Genomic DNA, 22,914 nt, shown 5'->3' with positions numbered 1-22,914 from the left:
TGCACTTTCAAACTCACACACATATGCACAAAACTACTGCACTTCGTTAAAAGTGACAACTCATTATGAGCCGGCTGGAAGACACATGCTGTCATGGCTGTCTGTCAAAAAAAAAATCAAAAGACATTTGACAATCTAACTCGGGCTGGCTAAAGGCTGTCTTCAGGCAACATAGGCACTAAAATAAAAGGAGTTAAAAGAAAAGAATAATTAAAGTTACTAACAACAGCTGTGCAATACAGAAGCTGTGGTTTCACAACCTCGCAGTCCACTGTTACGCGACACAGTGTTGTACGTGTTCCGGTTTCTGATTCACTTGCGAGTGCTTGTTAAGCACTGGTGCAAAATGTGGAATCTTCTTTGCTTTCAGTGCATTGATGAAATCTGAAAGCTGCCAACATATTTATTTGTGCATGTACAATGACTCCACATTACATAATGTCTTCTTTATTTGGCCATTTGTATACACTGTATATGTAAAAAAGTATAACACCGTTGACGTGGACCAGAGGCTCTTGTCTTCCTGCTTTACAATATTCTGTGACACAAACTGTGTTGATTTCTCCGTGAACTCAATGCATTTTAAGCATCATTACATATACAGATGACTCACCCTCTGTACCAGCATGGTCTGATCCCCATAGCCTCCAGCTTGCTCTCCTTCTCCTGCCTCGCCCTCATCTTCATGAACCACCATGGTGTTGACTGAATCAGTGTCTGCATCTCTGTGGCTGAAATCAAAAAGGATGTAGGATGCTGATTTTACACAAGCAGGTTACTCTTCATTTAAAAGCAAAGCTCACACTGATCCCTGAATTGTAAGTATTAGTTGGTGTTACCGATCTGTGGGGCTTTCTTCCTCCTCTGCTCCCTCGCCGCTTTCGCTTTCTTCGCTACTCTCGCTGCTTTCCGAAGAGGACGAGTAATCGTTGGCTTTGACTGGAGGTCTTGGCGGCTCCTCGGCACGCTCCTTGGCAAAGAGGCCGTGGTCCTGTCAGACAGGATTGCACATAATCTCAGCTATCAAAGAAAATAGCAGCTAACACGACAGCATTACACAGTATGCAAGTGTTTCCCATATACTGCCTTTATTTGGTATATCGTTTTTTCCTACTGGCACACAGACCAGGTCGCTGTCGCAGTGGCGTTTGCCCAGTCAGACCTGGACTTCACCATGTTGGACTGCAGCTGGTGAGATCCAGTGTGAGCTGGATCTCAAGAGCGAAGCATGTGAGTGAGGGTCACTCGACGAGCCTACAGAGCTGTCGAAGCTGCGGCCTGAGATGGTCCAAGCCCATCGAAATCAGATCTTACAGAGGAACACTAGCCTAATAAACAATAATATTTAATAATAAACCTTGAAACACGTGTGTGCTTCGTTTTGTGTGCTCAACACAAGCACACCTTCCCAAAGCGAAAACTGCTGCTGCCACACATAAATCTAATTCTATGGGAAACACTTCATGTACTACTGATAAACAATCCAATCCAAAGACAGCTGGTAAGGCAGGCATCGGGATGATGAGCTGAAAAACAGCAGCGATGCAAATGACTCATAATGGATGCAGGTGTTTAGTGAAAGGTGTTCAAACTGCAACAGAATACATGCAAAGTCCTTAGAAAGGATTTTACAGAAGGAAGTTCATTTTATTCCAAGAATAAAATGAGATTTACGTGATGAAAGCAGGCAGTGTAGGGCATGCCTTAAATTCTGTACAAACACTGACAGTAAATGCAAATACCAAGTCATGCAGGAGCATCACAAGCACAGAAGAGACATTGATACTAACCTCCCCTATAGCTCTCTTGTAACTCTGCACATTTAAGGTAAAGTTAAAAAATAGGGATTTAAAAAAAGAAAGAAAGAAAAGGAGCAGCATATATCAGTACTGGCTCAGGAGTAAAGTTGAAGTGAAGAGAAAACCTCGAGTTAGTTTTCTATTAATTCATTTACAGAACAGGTGCATTTAATTTAAAACTAAGCGTAAGCATAGCGTGTTAGTGTGTTTTTTTATTTTACAGATGCTTGTCTGTGGCGAGCACCCCTTTGAGTTCTGTTAAAGCTGGCTATACAAGTAGGCACAGTGAGGAAACAGCCACTCACAGCAGGACGCCCAGGCCGGGAGGAGGTTCGAGATTCTCCTGGCTTGTGACGAGGATCGTGGGAGAGAATGGGCGAATCCATTTTGGAGGAACCTGAAAATAACAACGTCACAGAGAGTAGTTATGCTTCTGAAAATATGCTTACTGCAAAGACAGTCTGCTGAGAAATGGCACTGGGGAGATGGGAACTCACTGAGGATGCGATGCCTCTCTAAACTGCCCGTCTGGGGAAGATTGGATATGATGCTCATGCTGTCTCCTCTCTCCCAGCGATCATTGCGACTGAGATCTGGATTGCTGCCATGAGGTTAGAGTGAGGATAAAAATCAATTAAATCAAGTTGTCATAGATATTTATTCTATTAAAAAGGCACCAAAATTAAAGAAATCTCAGATCAAAGCATGTCTTCAGTACCTGGCTCTTACTGGGTGCCTTATACCAGAGGTTAGGTTGGTGTTGAGAGCTGTGGCGATAGACGCAGTCCTCTGTGGAATCTAAGAAAAACGATGGCAAAGTCTTACATTTTCCAGGCAGCAACAACTTTCATGAAGACTGTGTCTTGTAGACCAACCACTCGAAGATGCACAACAGCTTTTATCATGCAAATTTATTCCTAGTTGGTCGAGTCTTCCCTAGATGTAAGCAAATGAGCTCAACGTACTACCAGCAGCTTCTCTATGAGGTACGCATTTAATGTCTCATTAATAGCTGCAGCTCAGTGAACAGTTGAGGTAACAAAAAAGTTCAAACTTAGGTTGGACACCGACTACAGAGTCCAAAGCAGCTGCTGAATCTTACCTTGGGTGGAAGTTCTACATCTGGCAGGCGGATCCATGGGCCACGATCCTCTCTGATTTGGTGTGCCTGTGGTGCCTGGGTTTCAGAAGTGGGGTCTGAATTCTGACGCACCAGCTCTCTGGAGTGGATAGGGCGGGGTGTGGGGGTCAGGGAAGGATCCTGGGTAGGGAAGGCGGACATGGTCTTAGTGGGCTGGTCACAGAGTGACTGAGAGCGAGGGACAGGGGCAGCATAAGGCTTCAGAGGAACCAAGTGAGCCATCTGGAACTGCAGGGGACAGGAGCAGCAGCAGCAGCACACCGGGAGGGAAGCGCAGCAGTGGAAAGAAGAGCGAAAAAGGAAGGCAGGCGCAGCGAGGGTGAATGGTCGCATTTGTAGTTCAAGGTGATTTTGAGAGGGAAAAGAAGAAAAAGAAGGCATAAATAAGATAAGAAAAAATTAAGTTGAAGGCAGCAGAGGAATAAGAAATAGGAAGGTATAAAGCAATTGTATCTGCTCCAATTAAGGGCAGATTATTATTTCAAACTCTCAGAAACACCCACCTTGCCCTGCCCTCCTTGGGGTTCAACAGGCCTTTGCATCGGTGGGGTCTGCGCAGACTGGACCGCTCCTGACTGGCTGATTGAGTCAGAGCGTGACTGGATGGCAGTGTCGGAAACAGTAGTGCAGATTTTGGGTGAGCCCTGTCTGTTGAGCTTACTTCTCTCCTCCACCTGAAATAAGGCGTGCGAGAGGAGAATTTACTCTGTAGTGTTCGCTGCTTTTGCTGTCTAATGATTAAAATGCCGGAATGCTGGTACCTCACGGGCCCAAGTCGGTTTGTTGTTGGGCTCCAGGTTTTTGTTGTAGTGGTAAAGCTGAGGTTTCTTGTCTTGCTGCTGTTGTTGCAGAGACACCAGGTAGGCATGTTCCTGCTGCAGCTGTCTCTGCAGCCGCTCGGACTGACGCTGTTCCTCGAGCTGCTTGCGTTTATATTCCTGAGCAGAGAGAAACACTGCACTTAAGACATTGCTTGCCTCAGACTGGACACAAAAGCACAAGTCAAATCTGCAGATTACAGCAGATGCAATGATAATACACCGGACCTGATTTCAACCAGAGACAACACATGTTTAGGGCTTTAACATATCCAAGTGCTCCTATTTCAGTCAATTACCAGCCCACATGAAAATAATATTGATCAGGTCTGTAGCTAAATGCTTTTGTGCCGTATGTTAGACAGTGCAAAAATGAGTCATCTGACTTATTGGTTTTTTATTGAGTTGTAGGCATGGGTCTCTAACCCTTTTGATGGCCAGTGCATTCAGAAGAAAACATGAAATAACAGAGAAGTCAAAGCTTTGGAGGTTAAAATGAGACTTTCTACCATGAGTCACCACAACATAGGCTAAACTTCACAGTTTTCTTTCAATCGAGAGTGAGTAACGGAGTCCTTACAGGCAACGGAGCACTAGATTTACAGGCCAGCTGATGCTGCATTGAGTGAGAGCAGTTTTAACCATAATTTTCTTTCGTCAAGCGAATACATGCACACTACAGGCCAAGAGGCCTTTTAAAAAATTAAGACAGGGATGAATTTACAGCTTTCTTGCAGCAGTTGAAGAAAATAAAGCCTTCTAAAGGCAATGCAAACAACTTCGTTGTTTACACGTCTTATGTAGAGGTTTGCACAGAGAAATGAATTGTATTATATTATAACAATCCTGTTATAAGAAAAAAAATACTGTCTATATGAAATATTTGTTCAGGAGTTTATCACATAACAAGATAAGGAACCAAAACATCAGAATAAAAGAATTAAACATTCGCAAACTGACAACGTTTTCAGAATCAGCTTGTTTTGGATGACGTGGACAGCAGGAGGTTTCTCTGATTATGTATAGTTGGGAGTATCATATTTCTCTACATTGATTACTCAAACTGTACTGATCTTCATCTAGGAGATGATTATAGGAAAACGGAGAAAGAACAGAGTTTTGTGTTTTTGGCAGTGAAGTTGCAGAGCGCCCTCTGGAGGTCAAATTATGCACATCAACAGTTACAACCACGCTGAACGGTGTTTCTTTCATCTCTTCTTTGCTTTGTTTCATTTGCATTTATTAGCTCTTCTGAATGCCACTTTTTGACAAAAACGCACAAATATGTATTTATGAAAAAAATGCCAAAACCTCATTCCACCTGTGAGGCATCATTTGAATGTTTGAAAATAATAAATTTCCTTAAAAGTCCTGATCTTAACCCCGCGGAGGTATTTAGGGCATGTTGAATAAACTTTTTTTAAACATATTGATGAAACAAACATTGCTTTGTAGGAGGTTTGGTCCCAAGTTCATTTTCTTGACTGGTTAAATCTAAAGCAGCAACAGAAACAATCTGATGGAGGCTGCTGTCGCTAAAAGAGCCTCTGCAATTCGCTGAGTTCACTTCTTCCTTCCTGATCACTCAGCGCTTTCATGAAAACTTGTACAATTGTGACCGTTTGTGCATTATCACTTCAGTCAGAATATGTTCGTCAATAATTGTATCAACGATCAGACCACATTTTGAATCAACTTTGAAATGTCAAATTCAAAAGGATTCAGTGTTGTTCACATCCGTGTAGCTGTCGATGTGAATACCTTCTTACAATGTAATTTGGCTGACTGGAAACATCCTGCAACTGTCACAGATTTCAAGAAGTTGGGGTTATGACCTTGTGACTAATGGTTTTGGTTAATAAAAAAAAGTTGTGAAAAACTGTCTAAAGCACTACAGAAACATTCCTACTGGGTTAATGTTCCACCTAGACTTAATTTAAAATAGCAAGAGAGGAATGCTGCTCACTACTTGACGATGTACTCCAATTGTGAGCTGGAGGTAGGCTTACAGTTACTGAACAAACTGGATGTATTAGAAGTAAATACTGTGATCCACAGAAATTTGGCCTACAAGGCCCATACACCTGAATATTTTGTCTCACTGCACTGTAGGGCAATTACGTGCAGCACACACATAAACGCCCCTTTTATGCCAAACCCAGAGGAAGGATAGCGCACTTGTTTTCAGCCTTGTGCTCTGGTTCCCTGTGAAGACCTACATACCCACAGGAGCTCTGTGCAAGACATGAGAAAGCATTTGAAATTCCCTGACGCCTAAAGTAAATAGGATAGGATTATTTTTCCCACTCTACAAAACAGAAACAAAGGCTTCAGTCTTGATGACAGCAACTCCTACGCTCCACAGGTGCACGCAGAAACAAAGATGCCACGAGTGCAGCGATTCTACCCTTCAGTGTGCGCAAGATAACATTATACAATGAAAACTGCCCCCAAAATCTAGGTCACCGCATGTCTTTTAAATAACACATATTGTGGGAGCTACATCCATATTCTGGAAAATGAACCGCTTATTTACATCAAGGTGCTCCACATGTAGAATCTTACAAACTCAAGCTGAGCTTTTATAGTCTGATTGAGAAAGAAAAAAAACAAAAACATCTCATCTCTGACTTTTATTCCATTTAAAAAGCATCTAAACCCAAACACAAGCAGGCTTGCAACACTGCAGTGTTTGGTTTGGGAAAAAAGCTGCCCTCCTTTTCAGACAATATATTATAACCAGGAGATAAATGTGCAAGTCTCTGCAGTTTGAAGAGGAAATGATTAAGGAGTAATAAGGACTAGTTACCATTAACAGCGCTTGCTCCTGAAGCAACTGCTGTTGGAGGATTTCTAACTGCCGCTGCTCCTCTTCTAACTTATGCCTGATAAACTCCTGAGGAAAGGTAACAAGGGAGGAATGATAAACATTGAGGTGATGAAGGAGGAATGAGAGCATGATTGGGGGAGGGGAAAGACCATAGAAGCAGAGTTATGTAATGTCAATCCAGTAACAGAAACCATGTGTTGCATGGATTAAAATCAACAATTTTAGTCTCAAAACAGTCACCACCCATGTTAAGAAGCTGCAACAGAGACTAATCAAATGACCATTAAAACATACTGTCAGCACTAAACAGAGACCGTGAGAAGTGTCTAGATTTAAAATGAATGGCAGTGAATGTAAATATTTATCAGGACACTGTGACTGATCTAAGGGACCAGACTGATATTTTAAAAAGGGGCTATTTGGCACTAAAAGGTGACTGTGCCATGATGCCAGACTCTTGTTCTACTGGGTAGACTGGAAACAGCATAAGAGGCGCAGAGAGCTCACCCACAGAAAACTCATCTCTGAGTAAATACACTAATTTAGACCCTTGCTGCTATGGCAACCTACTCCTGGAATTTCACCACCAGAGCAACCTGCACAGTGTTGCCGCTGGACACGCCTACACTTCGCTCCGATTGGCCGACTGCAATCCCACTCCTCCTGTGGTTGGTTACCTGCTCCCTCTCTGCCAGCCTCCTATCTTCCTCCCGTCTCATATCGTCAAGTCTCCGATGGGGACCCTTTTCTTGCTGCCTCACCATCTCTCCCTGTTTTCTCTGTTGCTGGGAGAGAAGGGTGACAGGAAAAAGAGTAATGAGCACAGAGGATGTGGCTGCACAGAGAAATTAGCCTACTGTTAAGAAAATTCTCCCCTGCAAAGATATGAGGAGGGTGGGGGTGAGAGCTGCAGAAGTACAGGGCAGAGAAAGGAAGCTGTGAGTCATTCTCACAAACACACACCTAATGCATCCTAATCATCTTTTCAGTGTACTGCTTTGATTCAAACTTGAAGTGACAGTTTTTCCACTTGTGACTGGGGGCGCTTTTTATCTGCCTTTTTCTAAACAGAGACCGAAACACAAAGATTTGTTCTTTGTGGGGAAACGAGAGCCCCCGCGACTTGGCAGCGGCACTAAAACGCACTCGTACACTCAGTCATCGCTGACACTTTATCGGTAAACAAAAGAGGTAAATAAGATAGACAAGGAGGTGAAGATTCATTAGAACGCACCCTCGCTGTAGTTATAACCCTGTACCAATGTTGCACAACGATTACAGCAACAACAGCAGTGTAGGTGCGCTAACATGTGCATCAAATCCTACTGAACTCCCCAGAGATTTCACAGATTTCCCCCCCACCCCATCTCTAATTCACTGGGTTATGCAGGCATGTCTTTCAAAGTATTTAGCAACATGCTCAGCCTTTTCATTAATAATGTCTAACATAACATCCTGTCAAATCCTGACTGTGTGTCAGCTTCAAAGGAAGTTCAGATGCCGTGCAACAAAGACAACATTTTCATACAATTTATTGTCTGTAAGCTTTGAAGGGGTGGATATATCAACACTATGTCAGCTACTGTTAGAAGTACAATGCTGTACTTCTAAAAATATAGAGTGAAAGACTGTTCAGGGCCGAAACATTGTGAATGAAGGTACTGAAAGAAAATAAAAAGCATAAGAATATTTCATTTCCAGTGATTCAGATCTGGAAATGTGTGGTCATTAATATTTTTTTGCTCTACTGCAAAAACTCCATTCATTCATCCTCTTCCACTCATCACACATAAATGGTTTTCTTACATTATTAAATAACACAAGCGGCCCTCAGTGCTGAGGTAAGGTTAGTGTAGAGCACTCGATCTTGGGTCACTATCAATCATCGATTCTCAAATTGAGAAGAAAAAAGCATAATGACAATACATTTTGTAAACTCCATCACTTCAGAATACTTTGTTCTAGTCTACGAGGTGACCTGAGCTTAGTTCAGTACTTATAACTAGTTATTTAGTCACGTAGGTTGTGAAATCGAGACAGACAGGTGAGTGTACTGATGTGTCTGTCTCACTGGCCAATTTCAACATCTAAAGTATTTAAACATTGTTACTCTTACATGTGCTTTTGTAAGTCATGCCAGTTACACGGCATGCGCAGACAGCGTGAGGAAGTAAATCTAAAATGTTTTGCCACTGCCGAAAGCAAACAAACATACTGAAATCAAGCTCAAAGCAAGAAAAGGACCAACCAGAGACCGTTATGTGGCTAAAAGAGAAGGACAAGTACGGACAGACAATGAACTACACTGCTTGAATTAAGATGTGCTGTCATATTGCATAATGTTTTCGTATCATGAGCTGGTAGTAAAACGTGCACATTTCTAATGATCGAAGATCAAGAGTGGAGGCAACTCAAAGTAACATGCTCTTGTTCCATCTCGAACAAAACATGTGTTTGCATTTCATAAATATTATCACCATAATTAATCAAAACTAACAACTCAAATCTGATGATAAGCAGCAAAGCGGTTGTGCAAATGTGGAGTAAACACAATATTAATATCTCAGAAAAGAACGAGCACTTGTAAAAAACACGGGCCTCCTTATCAGTCTTTCCTCGTTCTTATTTAAGGTGGAATCCATTTCAAAGTTTAATTCTCAATCACAGGAAATGATTCTTGTCTCAATTCCCACGACAAGCTGCAGTAAATATTTTACGTCATGACTATTTTAAAATTACTGCTTTATTCGCTTTAGATTGTTTCGCTTTAGAAGGCCGTCTTCCTAAAAGAGTGGCGTGCACGAATAAATAAGCTATGAAAAGATAAACATTAATCAAGCTGTGCTATGCAGGAATTCCTGTTATTCCGACTAGTTTTAGTCGTAGTAAAACAGTGAACCCAGATCCAGCAGCCCCCAGTGACAGCTGGGCGAAAATGCCCACCTGCTCTTTTGCTGTAAGACTCATGTTTGTGGGATAAGCATGAAGCTTAAGCTACTAATTAACCAGATTAGCATAATGACTGGCAAATGCTCAAAAACACACCTACCAGGGATTCTGAATGTGCTGTAGCATCTCCTTTTTCTAATCTATACAAAACCTAAAGTGTAGAAGTGACACCAAGCAGTTTCTTTGACTTCATTGGGGTATTTTATTTGATCGTGTTTTTTTCTACAGGTTTTGTTATAGGTTATATTTAATTATTCTTAATGATTTGGCAGCTATGACACAATAATTTCCCAACTTCTGGAACAGATAAAGTCTCAGCTTATTTTAGGGGCAGGTCTGAGCTGTAACTAACCCTCTACAGTCACACGGAGGAACAAGAGCAAATGTTTCACTGTGTACAGATCTTTTTTTTTTTAGTGAGAGGTCAGGCTTTCTGTCCATATGCTAAGTTATGCCAACCTTCCTGTTTTGACACCCAGATTAGCACAGAGATGAGATGGGTATCATTCCAATTCCCACCAACGAAACGAATGAGCATATATCTCCTAATGTTAGAGTCTTCCTTTCAAAAGGTTGAATTTTACCTCTTCAAGTCTGCGACGCTGTTCCTTCTGTTCTTCGATGCGTTTCTGTCGGTCATGCAACAGTTGCCTCTTGTGCTCCTCGGGGTCCCGGCGCTGAGCTGCCAGTTGGGCCTGCTGCCTCTTGTGAGCCTCCGAGCGCTCTTTGTTCTCCTGCTGCAGACGCTGGAAGTCCCGCCGCAAGGTGGACTCACCCGGCACATTGAGGATTGAACTGAAGACCAAAAATCAAGATATGAGTGAAAAGAGAAACTCAAACAAGTCAATAAGTGTCCTTTGACAGAAATGCTAAAATTACCTTGACTCTCTGTCATCTCCACGATTGTCCTCCTCTTCATCACTACCACTGTACTCGTACTCTGTTTCTTCTGTAAGGAAAAATAAATTCAAGTCACTCTAATGTGAATTTTTTTGCTGACTGTCTGTGAACACTCTACAAAGCTGGTGCTACACTTGCTTACCCTTCTCTCCTCTTTTTTTGCGCGTACGGTCAATATGGTCTTTGAGTTGAATTCGGACCTGGCGTTCAGTGGGCTGATCCCTGATGAAGGAATGCTTGAGCAGCTGCTCCGTGGATGGCCGGCTGGGATATGTCTTTACAAGGCAGCTCTCTATAAAGTCAATAAATTTCTTGGACCTGGCAGGATGAGGAAGGTTAGAAGATAAGAAAACTTGAGCAGGAGGCAAGCTGATAGTTGGACAAGTACTGCACAGAATACAGATTCAACAACAATGAGACATTGAAGAGGATCTTTTCACATATAGCGGGGTAGGAAGAATCTTTATCAGTATTTGAGAAATAAAAGACCTTTTTAGAAATGTTCCTCTGTTAGTCAAATGTGAACTAAGTTGTTAAGTTTTGCGGTTAATGCTAGCACCATTGTGTGACTATTGCCTTTTCAAAAATTACTTTCACTGATGGGGGGGCTAGTCGCTGTGATTAACCAGTTAAAAAAAGAAAAAGAAAAAAAAGGACATAAACAAACAATGTGATTAACGATTGTTTGTTTCATTAAAATAAGACCATAAACCACATGATCACTGTTGAATAATGCAATGCAGCACAGTATAGTAACTGTGTAATTACTGGTATGTGCATCAGGTCATTAATGTCCATTGTATTCAACTGATCATGCACCTGGCTCCGTCCCCTACTTATTATTATTTTTTTTTTTTTAAACACTCATGTATTCGTAGAACATTGGCAGCAGCTTTTTTTCCATGACAATTATAAAAACTGTGGAAGAAACATTGCATTTTTAATCCTGCGTGAGCACAAGTAGATCCCCTACTAAGTGGGTCCATTAACGACTAGCAGGAAAAGTAGCGGGTAGGAGAAAACATGACAAATTAGTTTAAATGCTTGCAAGCAATCAAATCTGGCTCATAAGGAGAACAAGTGCGCGACCTTTAATGCTTTGAAATGTGAGGGAGATTCAGCTATTGCAAATGCACCCAATTTATCTTGATGCACAAGATTTTGGAAACTAGACACCGTCCTTCAATTTCTTGTACCATCCACACGTTTCCATTCACATACAGCAGTAACCTGATACGCCAAGTGACTACACTACTACATCAGATGTAAACCGTGCCCTCCTGCACTGACCTACTTCTTTGCCATCACAATAGACTACGCTTATTTGTTGACTGTAGTTCATAAATTATTGAATTATTATTTCAATTTAATGCAAAGTGATAACAATTACAAAGCCTGCAGTGAGGCAGTATGTTACCAGTTTATTACACAGAGGGAAATATGCTAGAACATTGTTTACTGAATGCACAATCCAACACACGCTAAGAAAAAAAAAGGCTTTTCAAACACTTTGATATAAGGCACTGGTAAGGCTGATAACTCACCACTTCTTCGATTTAAGTTTTGGAGGGGGGTTCCTGGGGATCAGGAAGAGGGCTCTCATTGGGTGCATGTCACACAAGGCTAAAGAAATAAAGGAGATTACTGGGGTTAAATCTTTCCGTCCATGCTGTGAGTCGATTTACAAAACAAAGAGCACATCAGAATGAGGGTAATGTTAGAGTATCATCCACTTCCACATGTGGCAGTTTGTGAATAACACATGCCACCATTATACATGTTTTCTGCATCCTCAAACATGGTTACAGCTGCTGTTATCCAATCGTTCCCAGTGCCTCAGGCTTATTGTTACACTGAATGTAAGAACAAGGACTGTGAGTCATTGTGTTCCCAGCGTAGGTAGGTAGCTAAACCTGACTGGTTAGCTTTAGACTTTCACAGTAAATAGGCTTTTGTAACACAGTCTTTAGGACATATCCAACGTGACTGAGGCAGGAAAGAGGAAATTTTCATTTCAGCATTTTAAAGTATGCACAAACCACAGGAATCACAGTGAGAACATGCTCCATATAACATGCACTAAAGAAATGGTTCACCCACTGACACGATGTTGGCAATTTTCTAAAAATCCCAGGAGTAGAAATTATTTTGTGCAAACGGTTATCTGCCGCTGTCCCTTTCAGTGTTTTACTACAGACAGTCCAAAAGCTCAACACTCAAACAATTACCTTTAGGAGGTTAAAAAAAAAAAAAAAGCTAAAGATGAGCAAGGAGTGAGCATACTGTGCAACCAATGCTTTGATTCACCCTGCAAGGATCGTGAGCACATTACTAGAACCGGCACAATAAAGCTATCCCAGTGAAACTGTGACAAATATCATACAGAATCCTCGCCAACCCTGCTGATGATGGACGAATTCCCAGTAAATTTAGGTCATGTGATCAGTACAGAAATAAAAATACCAAGTGCAGATATTTAACTACTACTGTGACTATTTAACCTAATTAAGAATAATGTTTACTTGGAAGAATATTGATTACGGTAATAAAGAGCAAATTCAACATTCAGAACTAATAACTGACTATAATGCCCATCATGTTGTTATAGAATATAACAAAGAGAGCCAAGGCCAGTGTGGGCTTTAGCATAGTTATTATGCTTTTATTACACTTTTAAGCAGGTGTTAACCTGTCTTGCATTTAGGATTGGCAATATTATATTTTAAAAAAACATATATATTAAATTGACACCAATTATACTAATCAATACTCAAAATTACTATTCCATACTCATTTGTGTTGCTATAAATAGTGCCATCGTTGCCTCCTCCAGTCGACACAAAACTTCACACAGCACTGCTGCAGACAGGCAGGCACACAGCCCCTCCTCTCACTAACAGCTAAAGTAGCTGACGCTCACAGCACCAAACAACATTTCAGGAGGAATATCGAGCGGTCGGGAAAGGTCCCGTTTCAACAACACTGAAGTTTTAAACAGTTATAATCTCTATTTGATATACAACACACACGCACAGTTATGTTGTTCCTGTATTTTTTTTTTTTACACTATAGCAGACAACTTAATCACAGTGTTATTGATCTTATCATTTGCATTGTTTTAACCTCCATTAAAAGAAATGCTTCTTCTATCTGTATGCATTTTTCTGGGTATCAGTACTGAGTTTGAAATTCTAGTATTTTGACAATATACGCTAACTATACAAACTATACTTTATAATATAAATAAAAATCTACTGACAAATGGTTTCAGCATTACTATCAAAAGCAACTATTTTTAAAAATAGAGGCTAGCTGATCGCTTTATTAGTGGCAACCAAACTTCAGTTATCACTCTGATACAGTCAGTACATGCTGCATAATTTATCACGGTACAACACTATCTTGACAGTTGGTCTGTGTGCCGCGTGTCATTCACAGCAGCAACATCATGATCTGCAGGAGCTTTCTGAACTTTCAGAATGGTCTAAAGGGACAGCAGGGCCTCTACTCTGAAAATAGAAATTTTGTTCATCTCAAAGAAGGAACTACTGCACTCGTGATGTCAACGTTTCACTAAAGGGTTCAAGTTTACACACCAGTTTTCTGTAGGCTTCATACTGAATGGTGTCACAAAACCACACCAGCCAGTGAATGACTCGAGTCTTCTACTCTAAAACTCTGCACATATATCAGTTTAAAAACAACCACCCACTTATCAAATGTAGGAGCGCACTAGGCACTACAAGCTACTCGTGTTGAGCTACTGTTCGACACCTTCTTTACCAAACTTTTTAGCTGCTACTCTTCAGTGAGATTTTTTCTTTGCTTCTTTGCATTTAACACCAAATTTCCATGCAGACAAAGCTCCCTGCTAAGCAGACCGGAGAGATCTGTACAAGCAGCCTCCACAAGCCAACTGGCAGCTCACCATTTCACTACCTTGATTACAGTGAGTCAGCCGTCCATCTGAAGATACAGACAACAGGGCTGCATATGCAAGACAGGCTCATTCATGACGTCTTGCAGAAAGGGCTTTGAAATTATGAGTTATCTGTTGCTATGTTAATATGCACTATTTAGCAAAAACTGGTTCAAAAAAGTGTGCATAGGTTACAAAGACACTTACGAGGAGCTCCTTCGGCCATCTCAATAGCTGTGATTCCCAAGGACCAAATATCACTCTGCAAAATACACAGGGGCCCAGGGTCAGCCTTGCGCTTTGTTCATACAACATACTGCACATAAACAATACTGTGGCTGGTGTTACCCTGTAGTCATAGGTGGAGTCAGGATTCTCATCGCAGGCAATGACCTCAGGTGCCATCCAGTACGGTGTGCCAATAAAGGTATTTCTTCGCCCAACTGTCCTGTCCAACTGGGCGCTGACCCCAAAATCGACTGAAAGTGAAATAAAGAAACGAGAAATAAGAGACAGAAAAGGGTCCGAGACTGGGTCTGCTTTAGTAATGCACACTATCAAAACTAACATACCCAGTTTGACCTCTGCATTCTCTGTTAGCAGAACGTTCTGGCCCTTGATGTCTCTGTGGATAACTTTATGGGCATGGAGGTGAGACAGACCCTGTTCATATAAAAACAAGACAAAAAAAAAAAGATCAGTATGTAACAAGCTCTGCTGCACACACGTTAGTGGCAAAAACAGCAAGTGTGTGTGTGTGTGTCAGCCTGGCATAATGTGGCCTTGTAGATACCTGCTCTGACAAGCACTAACACAATAGCAGCGTTGAGCAGTTTAATCGGCTTTCTGCGTTATCCACACATCTTTGGGCTGCTCTTAAAAACATGATAGCATCACAAATGTGCAAAATTACAGTCACACATGAGGCTTAACAGTTGGATTTGAGGTTGTGAAATGGTGTAGTACAACCCAGCGTACTGTATAAAAGCTGTAATTAGTAGCATTCACCTGCCCTGCTACCACAGCTGGCTTTGTTTTCACCTTGACTTTGCCTACGTGTGTGCCTTATCTTGACAAAAAAATCTGGTCAGGGAGGAATGTACTTCTGTGGGAACCAGCGCATAGGTGACTTTCCCAAGTGTTTATTGGTCCATCTGTCTCTGGACAGACTTTGACACTACAAAGTGACAACTGTGCACATGACAAAACTTCACTAGTATGTGGAGGAGTGTGGTCTGTCAACCCTTTGGCATTGTGGCTAAACATGGCTTCTTGATTTCTCACCCTTAGGATCTCTCTGCAGATGTAAGCAATCCAGTCCTCCTTTAGAGAGCTGCCCTTAGTGTTTTTCACCAGGTCGGTCACTGACCCCGCCCCACAAAACTCCATCACCAGCTATGAGGAAACAAACACATCTCACTTAGAACAATTAATGAGGCTTGCAACCATTAAACCATCAGCCCAGACACAGTGGCAGACAGACCCAAAGCTGGTCGTCATGTCCCGGCGGACTCTTCTTGACAAAGGCACCATAGTATGTGGCTATGTTGCGGTGGTGGCTGTATTTTTTCAGCATGTTTATTTCAGCTTTGATCTCCTCTTCTTCCTCCTCTGTAACATCCATCACCTTGATGGCAGCCAGCTGGCCCGTCTTCACGTGACGTCCCTGAACAAAAAGCAAGTTGAATCATTCTAACACTAATCAGTAATATTTAAAGTGAATCTTAGATTCTATCTCTCTGGAACTCTTTGAATTTGGTCCATTAAGTGTGGCTAATTGCTTCTTCACATCATTTTCCTGTTCTTAATTTACATTTCCTTTTACTAGAGTGCCTTATCTTCCCGTCACTGCCACTTGAAATTTAACAGCCTGATAGCTGAAATTTTCACTGACATGACAGTGGGCTAAATCTGCTTTAATCTAAGAAGTTAATGTACAGAACGTTTAAAGAACAGACACTGAAGGAGGCTGTGCAGCAACGATCCAAAATGCTCACTCAATGCACAAGTGATAATTCAGGCACTGATTTTTTTATTCTCCATTAGAATTCGTGCATTACTCATATGTCACAAGGGCATCATGGCTCACCTTGTACACCTGTCCATATGTGCCATTGCCAACGACCTCGACCAGCTCGAAGATTCCTGCTGGATCCTAGTAAAGAGAGCAGCAGTTTAAAATGACTTACAGTAGACAGGCAGAGCAATTAAGATACATCATTTAATCCACATCAGCTTGACATACTAAAGACAGACAAAGCATTTCAACAAAAACAAACCTAATTCACTTTTCTTTTTCAACATTTAGGAAAAGGCAAAATTACAATGACTGCACTCAAAGCTCACCACATTTATTTTTGTTTTTAAGTGGGTGATGCTTGCTTTGTTCTTCTTTGAATCCTCCACATTTACACTTCAATGCTGACCCCAAGTGCGGTTGTATTTCATGTTGCTGTGCTCATATTTCTTGGGTAAAGACTAACCCTTAAATACTAGCACCCTGCTAAACCTCACCTGTTCTTGAAACAGCTGCAATCAACTAGCGGTTATATTAGCACAAAGGCTAAATTAGCACGAGACTGAAAACAAAACAATGCTGAGGCCCCGCTGAAGACAAAGAAAGATCTGTGTAATTTTTTTTTATGACTGCAATTTCAGAAGTTGTGTACTATCATTAGATGTAAGCGTAGCTACAGATCTATACCCCTTAAGAACAGTGTCATAAAACCACATAAAGCACATGGGCTTGTGCAGAACAGAGACCACAGACAAAAACAAATAACAGCAATCCCAGTGGCTTCTACTGTGTACACCGGAGACAATATCACAATTACATATTTCCATACAAATGATCTAAACTCAGTGTTCTCTGCCACCCACAAAACTTTACACGGAGGAAGCAGACACTCAGAGACACTAAATATTGATACTAGATTAGATATACAAAGACAGATTCTGACAATACTGACATAAAACTTCTGCCTTTTTTCTTCATCTGTTCATTCTGTGTTTCAGTACCACGAACACATATTTCACTGACACTAATAATGAGTAGGTTGCTTTGACTCAATTATGCAACCCCCTCCTCCCCAAGAGACAAGGGAAATGACAAGCAGTTCCACTTTCATGCAATTTCAATATGGCTTTAAGAAGATGTGTGGGTGGCGAGACTGCTGCTTTGGGTTTAGATTGTACACCATGACCTATCCTGCTTTCATCCATTTCCAATGATGGGGTTTTTACGCCTTCAACAGGGAGGAGAAGATTTTCCTTTAGGACAAGGAATTACGATAAAGAACAGCATGATTGGGAAAACTTGGCAGTATATCGGGGAAGTGACCAAAGATTCAATACACATGGTTATATGATGAGATAAACATGTTAAGTATAGAGGACAGAAAAGTGGGGAAATGGTAACGCAAAACAGGAGGGGAGGCAACAATGTAACGATAGAGTGGGTGGCGAGGCAGAGACTGCATCTTCACCCACGTAAGCACAGAGTGGGATGAGAGGAAAGATATGATGGAAGGGGAAGGATACAGTGATGTTCAAAGAGTAGCACCACCAGCAAAAAGTCAATTAAAGTGTCAGCAGTGAACGCCAAACAAGCAAGGTGTCAGTAAAACTAGGCTAGAAGGGGGAGGTTGTAACCATGTGGCTGTACCCATGTACAAGGAGGGGAACCTCAGTGACTAACGCACATAATTGAGCCAAATAGTCAAGATGGTAAGCTAGGTTTAACAGTATGCACTGTAAAATATAGTGGTGATGGTTAAAGAGGAAGGAAAACCCATTTCCTGCAATGTCAACACCGCTAAGAGGGGATGTCTTTTAAGAAAAGAAAAAGATGTGGTTACAGACCTGCAGCAATCATCAAAATCAAAACTCATCGCGTGCCTTCAGCGATTAGAATCAGGGAACAATTTTATTGTTATTAAATTGTAATAACACATCAAATGTGTGTAAAATAAGAATAACAAAAATTACAGGAAATGGCTATAGATTTGTTTTAACCTTTTCAGAAAGTGCAAATCAAGCATTCCAGAGCTTTCATTAATATTACAGCTATTTTCCTCCTTTGCATTTTCACCTAACTGACAATTGAGTATTGCACGGCTTATTTTAATTAAGTCTATTGTTATCGTTCTAAAGTCTATTCTTCATTTTCGGGAAGCACACTGTAACATTGGGTTCGATAAGTCCTATACAAATAAACTTTATTATTGTCATTGTTGTTGGTGGCTAAGGTGATTGACTTTTTGACTGTAGCAATGTAACAAAATACCTGAATTTCATTTGCAATTTCTACATATTGGCTAGTGGCTGCTGCTCAGGAGGCTGAGCAGGTCATCTACTAAGAGGAAGGTTGGTGGTTTGATTCTTGGCTGCTCCAGTCCGCATGCCAAATCGTGCCTTAGCCAAGATGCTAACCCCAAGTTCCGCTCCAATGCATCCAGCAGAGTGTGAGTGTTGGATAGAAAACACTTAAAAAACATAGAATAAAGTGTTTGTATGAATTTGTGTGAATGTTGGCAAGCGGTATAAATTGCTTTGAGTGCTCAGGCAGAGTAGAAAAGCCCTACATAAGAACCAGTCCATTGGCAATGTAAGTGTTTCTGCATAAATAATTTGTTGATGCCTGTTTGCAGTGAACTGTTGTTATGTAATGCTGGGCCTCTTCTGTACTGTGTAGCAAATTTCTGGAAAAATGCTGTGATTGAGCCACTGATTTTTTTTTAAAGCCCATTTAATAATTTCAAACGCTTTTTTTTTTTTTTTTTAATCTAAGAGTGAGGTCCCCTTTTGTTTGCGCAGATGTGGATGACGCAGTTCACTGTCCTGCCAACAGTTATCACGTTTTTCAAGGAGTGATGGTAACACCAGAGATATGCTGTAATGCGAGGCAGGTAACGAGGAGAATGCTAGCCAGTAAAAAACTGACGCAAAAATATTGAATTAAACATACCCTGAAAAATCTTTATTGGGGAGGAAAACACGACTGTTAAAGCTCAAGAATAAATAAACATGCTGTCATAATCTGACGCATACGTCTATGTTTTTGTGATTGTATGCATCTACTTTTGTTTTTTGTTGTGAGTTTTATACAATAAGTGGTACTTAATGTCTGTTCAGTATGTTACATGGCTCTGTTAATGTTGATCAGTGCTATCAACCTGCCATGGATTGCAGAGGAAAATTAGCTTATACAGCTAAATCTGGCATATTTACATTAAATGGCTCTCACGCTCATGTTTACAATAGTGCAATGTCCCTTTTGGATAAATTTAAATATATGAGTGATGGTGAGTTACAGTGACAGTAAACAAAATATCTGTTTACAATAAAATTTTAAACTGTCATTTGAGAAAACTACAAAAACAATTCGACACTTATTTATTCTGGTGGCTTATCATGTAGATTTTGGTGGTGAAACTTCTAAGATGTGAAAAACAATTAGGTAAATTAATATTATTTTCCCTGTTTAAACACACCAGTAACTTAACCTTAGCAAAATAAATGACTAGTCATTGACCTGCTTAATCACTATTATCTAGTGCAGCATTAAGTATAAATTCTCTAAGATGCATCTTTACTGGTTCTGTTTCACTCATTAATCAATAGTAGCAGAGCTGTCATGTAACAATTTGGGGTCAGTGCATTGCCCAAGGAAACGTAGCACGGGATCAAACAACCAACCCTGCATTTAATGGACAACCTGCTCTATCACCTGAGCCACAGCCATCACACGGTCAGTTTTCTTCAGTGGAATACCCAGCCATAGATAGAATCACAAACAAACTACTATTTATTTCCACATCTCAGCTGTGGTGGGCAACAAATCCTGGGTCATTTTTTGCACCTACCCAACTGTTCTTATAAGCAAACTGCTCCTTAAATTACTAGATCCACCATTTAAATACACAATAAATTATTACTAAATGAAGTGCAAGATTAAATCATTACTACAATTTTTAGAAACTAGGTCACATCTGCCTGTGTTGTTAGTGAAGGCTTAGGTGAAATTTCCAGGTGAAACCTCAGAAGAAGGTCAGGGAAACAGGACAAACCTGCCCAAACAATCAGTATTTGGGTAAAATATCCTGATCTGTTTAGCCCCATTACCATGTGAGAGCTACACTGAAATACTAGAAATTCCTCATCTTTTTCAGAGGGATTCCTATGAAACCCTCTTACTTTGTCAAGAAAATGATGGCATTACTTTAAACATAGGTTTGAATTGGAGTTATTGGGTAGCCTTTTGATCACTTTAACTGTAGACGGGGATTCAACAGTCAGTCAAACATTATCGAAATGTTAAAAGGGATGTGACAGATTTCTTGACTCTCGAAGAGTTTCTAATGTTGCAGAAGTTAGGATTTTCAAACTGGGGACTTTAATGGGACACCAGTTAAAATACAAAAGGAACAAACACCAGGTCTAATTTCTTCATGAACAGTCTGATATGTTACATTATATCAACAATATTACAATATTAGAATGTTATCAGAACGACACAGATGTGCCTTTTTCCTATGGAGTCATAAACCTCCATAAAAAAATACCACCAGAAGACAAAATGTTCTTTAAATAAACCAGCCTTCCCATTACATGATGTAATCACACAGTGGCCCAGTGTTTTATAGATACTGGTGCTTATTTTCCTCCCAAACCAACAAATTAACATTGTCAGGGCAGGGTAAGGTGGTCCTTTAAGGGAGAAATCCCAACATATAGTTGGAGGATTTGTGTACAGACTGTACTGCCTATAACGCAGGCCGATTGATGTTTATCCCACCTTAACTTTTTCGCGTGGGTGTTCAATGGTCGTGCTTGTGTCTGAGGCGAACTGGCATATGACATAACATCTAATGAGTCCGTCTGCCATCATTTTACAATTCACTTATCTGGTAATAACAATACTCACCCTCAGAGCTGCGAGGTCTATGTCATCCAGGCTTCTTGTGGGGGCGTTTTCAGACATAGCTGGCGAAACTTATCACGCTGGCTAATAAGTTAGCCACTAATTTGACAAGAAGTGCTTAAGGGGGATTTAAGCGGCCGATCACGCGAGGTTATAACGGCCTAAACCCAGGGGAAATACAGCAAAGTGGCGGTCCAACACGCAGGAGCTGTAGCACTTAGATTAGCAAATGCATCGCAGAGAGCGGACAGACGCACCCAGCTGGCTAGCTCACGTCAACTCTGACCGAAAGCTGTAAATGTTATTCGCACTTGTTTTACATTAATGCCGCCTGCGGCAGCTAATCAAATCGCATGCAACTTAAAAAGTAGGATTTTTTTAGACAGGCTGTCAACGTTGCTGTTAGCCGCCCATTTGATATCGATCTAATAACTGGCAGGTTTCAAATGCAGAGCACCTCCGCTGTTGTTAAACACCTTGCTGCGTTCATTTTGACAAGACGCCGCTTCTCCCCTGCTCTCCAACATCCCAGCTAATCTCACATATGATACACCGATGCGTGTCACCGAGGGGGGAGAAGAAGAAGAAAAACAACTACCAGACAGGTGTTGTGTGCTACTGAAACATTCCTACTTACACTGATAAAGTATGCTATTTTTTTATTATTATTTACGGTTTAGCAGCGCAGTGATTGTTTTACTAAGAACGCAACGTCTGATGTGATGGCGTCCCCGGGTCCGTCCGCACCGCACCAGAACCGACCGTCAGGCTCTCACTGCTGGCCTTAAACCTCCCGGGATTTTGTCACAGATTGGGAGCGTGGGGAGGAAAAAAATGGGGAAAAAAGGGCCTCGTTTCAAATGCGATTCCCTGCGGCTGCAGTTGGCAAACTTGTTAACGCGAGTTAAATTCGCCCCCCGGGTTTCGTCCAGAGCGCACAAATAATCCGAATACCGAGTCAGGTGTGTGCGGTTAATCTAACGTTTAACTGGCCGGCTGGCTAACGCAGCTAGGCTAGCGAGCTAAATTGTCTTTTCCAGAATAAACTTTCCCTTTCCTTCTTCATCCATTTTCTGTGTTGACAGTCGCGCCTAGCACTGCCAACCTTCCGGGGGAAAACACGGGCAGACGAGCAGGCACTGTGTTATCGGCAGCCACCGTAATACTTGTAAGCCTGAGCACTCGACGCTTCAAAGTTGAGCGCTGCCGTCGATCTCCGGCGTCCAGATTTTATGAACTTGCAGTCATAGTCCGCCACTGCTAGAATCGGTGCAGTTTCTAACTGCGGTATAGCCGCCAAACTTGTTATTTCGCCATGTTTTGCTTCCCAAGTCCACTCCTCCCTCCCACTCGCAGCCTAGATGTAGTCTTGTTGGGTTTGTACTGACGATTGGCTGCACGCAACACTCCTGAAGTGTTTTCTCTTCTCGACTGGCTACGGTGCTTCATCAGGGACAAATTACCCGAAATTACAGTGGACTTCAGCCTACGCAGCTGCCTCTGTCTTGTTTGAGCTGCACAGCTAAGATCATCCCTAGGCATACCTGTCCTGCTCTGGCCTTCTGGGTCACTGGATACACGTTTAAGGCTAAAATACTGCTGAATAAACAATGCAGATTTTGGTAATAAGTGCCAC

General features: G+C 41.4%; 1 protein-coding gene across 3 annotated transcripts in view; it reads right to left on the bottom strand.

Annotated features, from left to right (window-relative positions):
* mink1 (misshapen-like kinase 1) overlaps positions 1-22,665 on the bottom strand; it is a 32,145-nt gene extending 9,480 nt beyond the window's left edge. The window contains exons 1-22 of one of the 3 annotated variants that reach the window (XM_014333520.2): positions 21,282-22,665; positions 16,446-16,511; positions 15,840-16,022; positions 15,641-15,751; positions 14,929-15,019; positions 14,705-14,835; positions 14,564-14,618; positions 11,982-12,060; positions 10,580-10,755; positions 10,417-10,486; positions 10,122-10,332; positions 7,266-7,373; positions 6,568-6,654; positions 3,702-3,878; positions 3,444-3,614; positions 2,902-3,168; positions 2,518-2,597; positions 2,297-2,400; positions 2,105-2,196; positions 1,791-1,814; positions 840-991; positions 614-731 (exon numbers count right to left, since the gene is read on the bottom strand). In XM_014333520.2, the coding sequence (XP_014189006.1) occupies positions 614-731; positions 840-991; positions 1,791-1,814; positions 2,105-2,196; positions 2,297-2,400; positions 2,518-2,597; positions 2,902-3,168; positions 3,444-3,614; positions 3,702-3,878; positions 6,568-6,654; positions 7,266-7,373; positions 10,122-10,332; positions 10,417-10,486; positions 10,580-10,755; positions 11,982-12,060; positions 14,564-14,618; positions 14,705-14,835; positions 14,929-15,019; positions 15,641-15,751; positions 15,840-16,022; positions 16,446-16,511; positions 21,282-21,338 (2,610 nt within the window). In that variant the 5' untranslated portion in view covers positions 21,339-22,665. The remainder of the gene's footprint in view (positions 1-613; positions 732-839; positions 992-1,790; positions 1,815-2,104; positions 2,197-2,296; positions 2,401-2,517; positions 2,598-2,901; positions 3,169-3,443; positions 3,615-3,701; positions 3,879-6,567; positions 6,655-7,265; positions 7,374-10,121; positions 10,333-10,416; positions 10,487-10,579; positions 10,756-11,981; positions 12,061-14,563; positions 14,619-14,704; positions 14,836-14,928; positions 15,020-15,640; positions 15,752-15,839; positions 16,023-16,445; positions 16,512-21,281) is intronic. The other 2 variants (XM_005922128.3, XM_014333522.2) reach the window with 2 other exon arrangements.
* Positions 22,666-22,914: the final 249 nt, after the last annotated feature.

The sequence above is a fragment of the Haplochromis burtoni genome, unplaced genomic scaffold (genome assembly GCF_018398535.1).
Source record: "Haplochromis burtoni strain Fernald_Lab_line unplaced genomic scaffold, NCSU_Asbu1 Contig_56, whole genome shotgun sequence".
NCBI lineage: Eukaryota > Metazoa > Chordata > Actinopteri > Cichliformes > Cichlidae > Haplochromis > Haplochromis burtoni.
The sequence above is the reverse complement of the archived record's forward strand: the minus strand, read 5'-3'. Positions and strand labels throughout refer to the sequence as shown.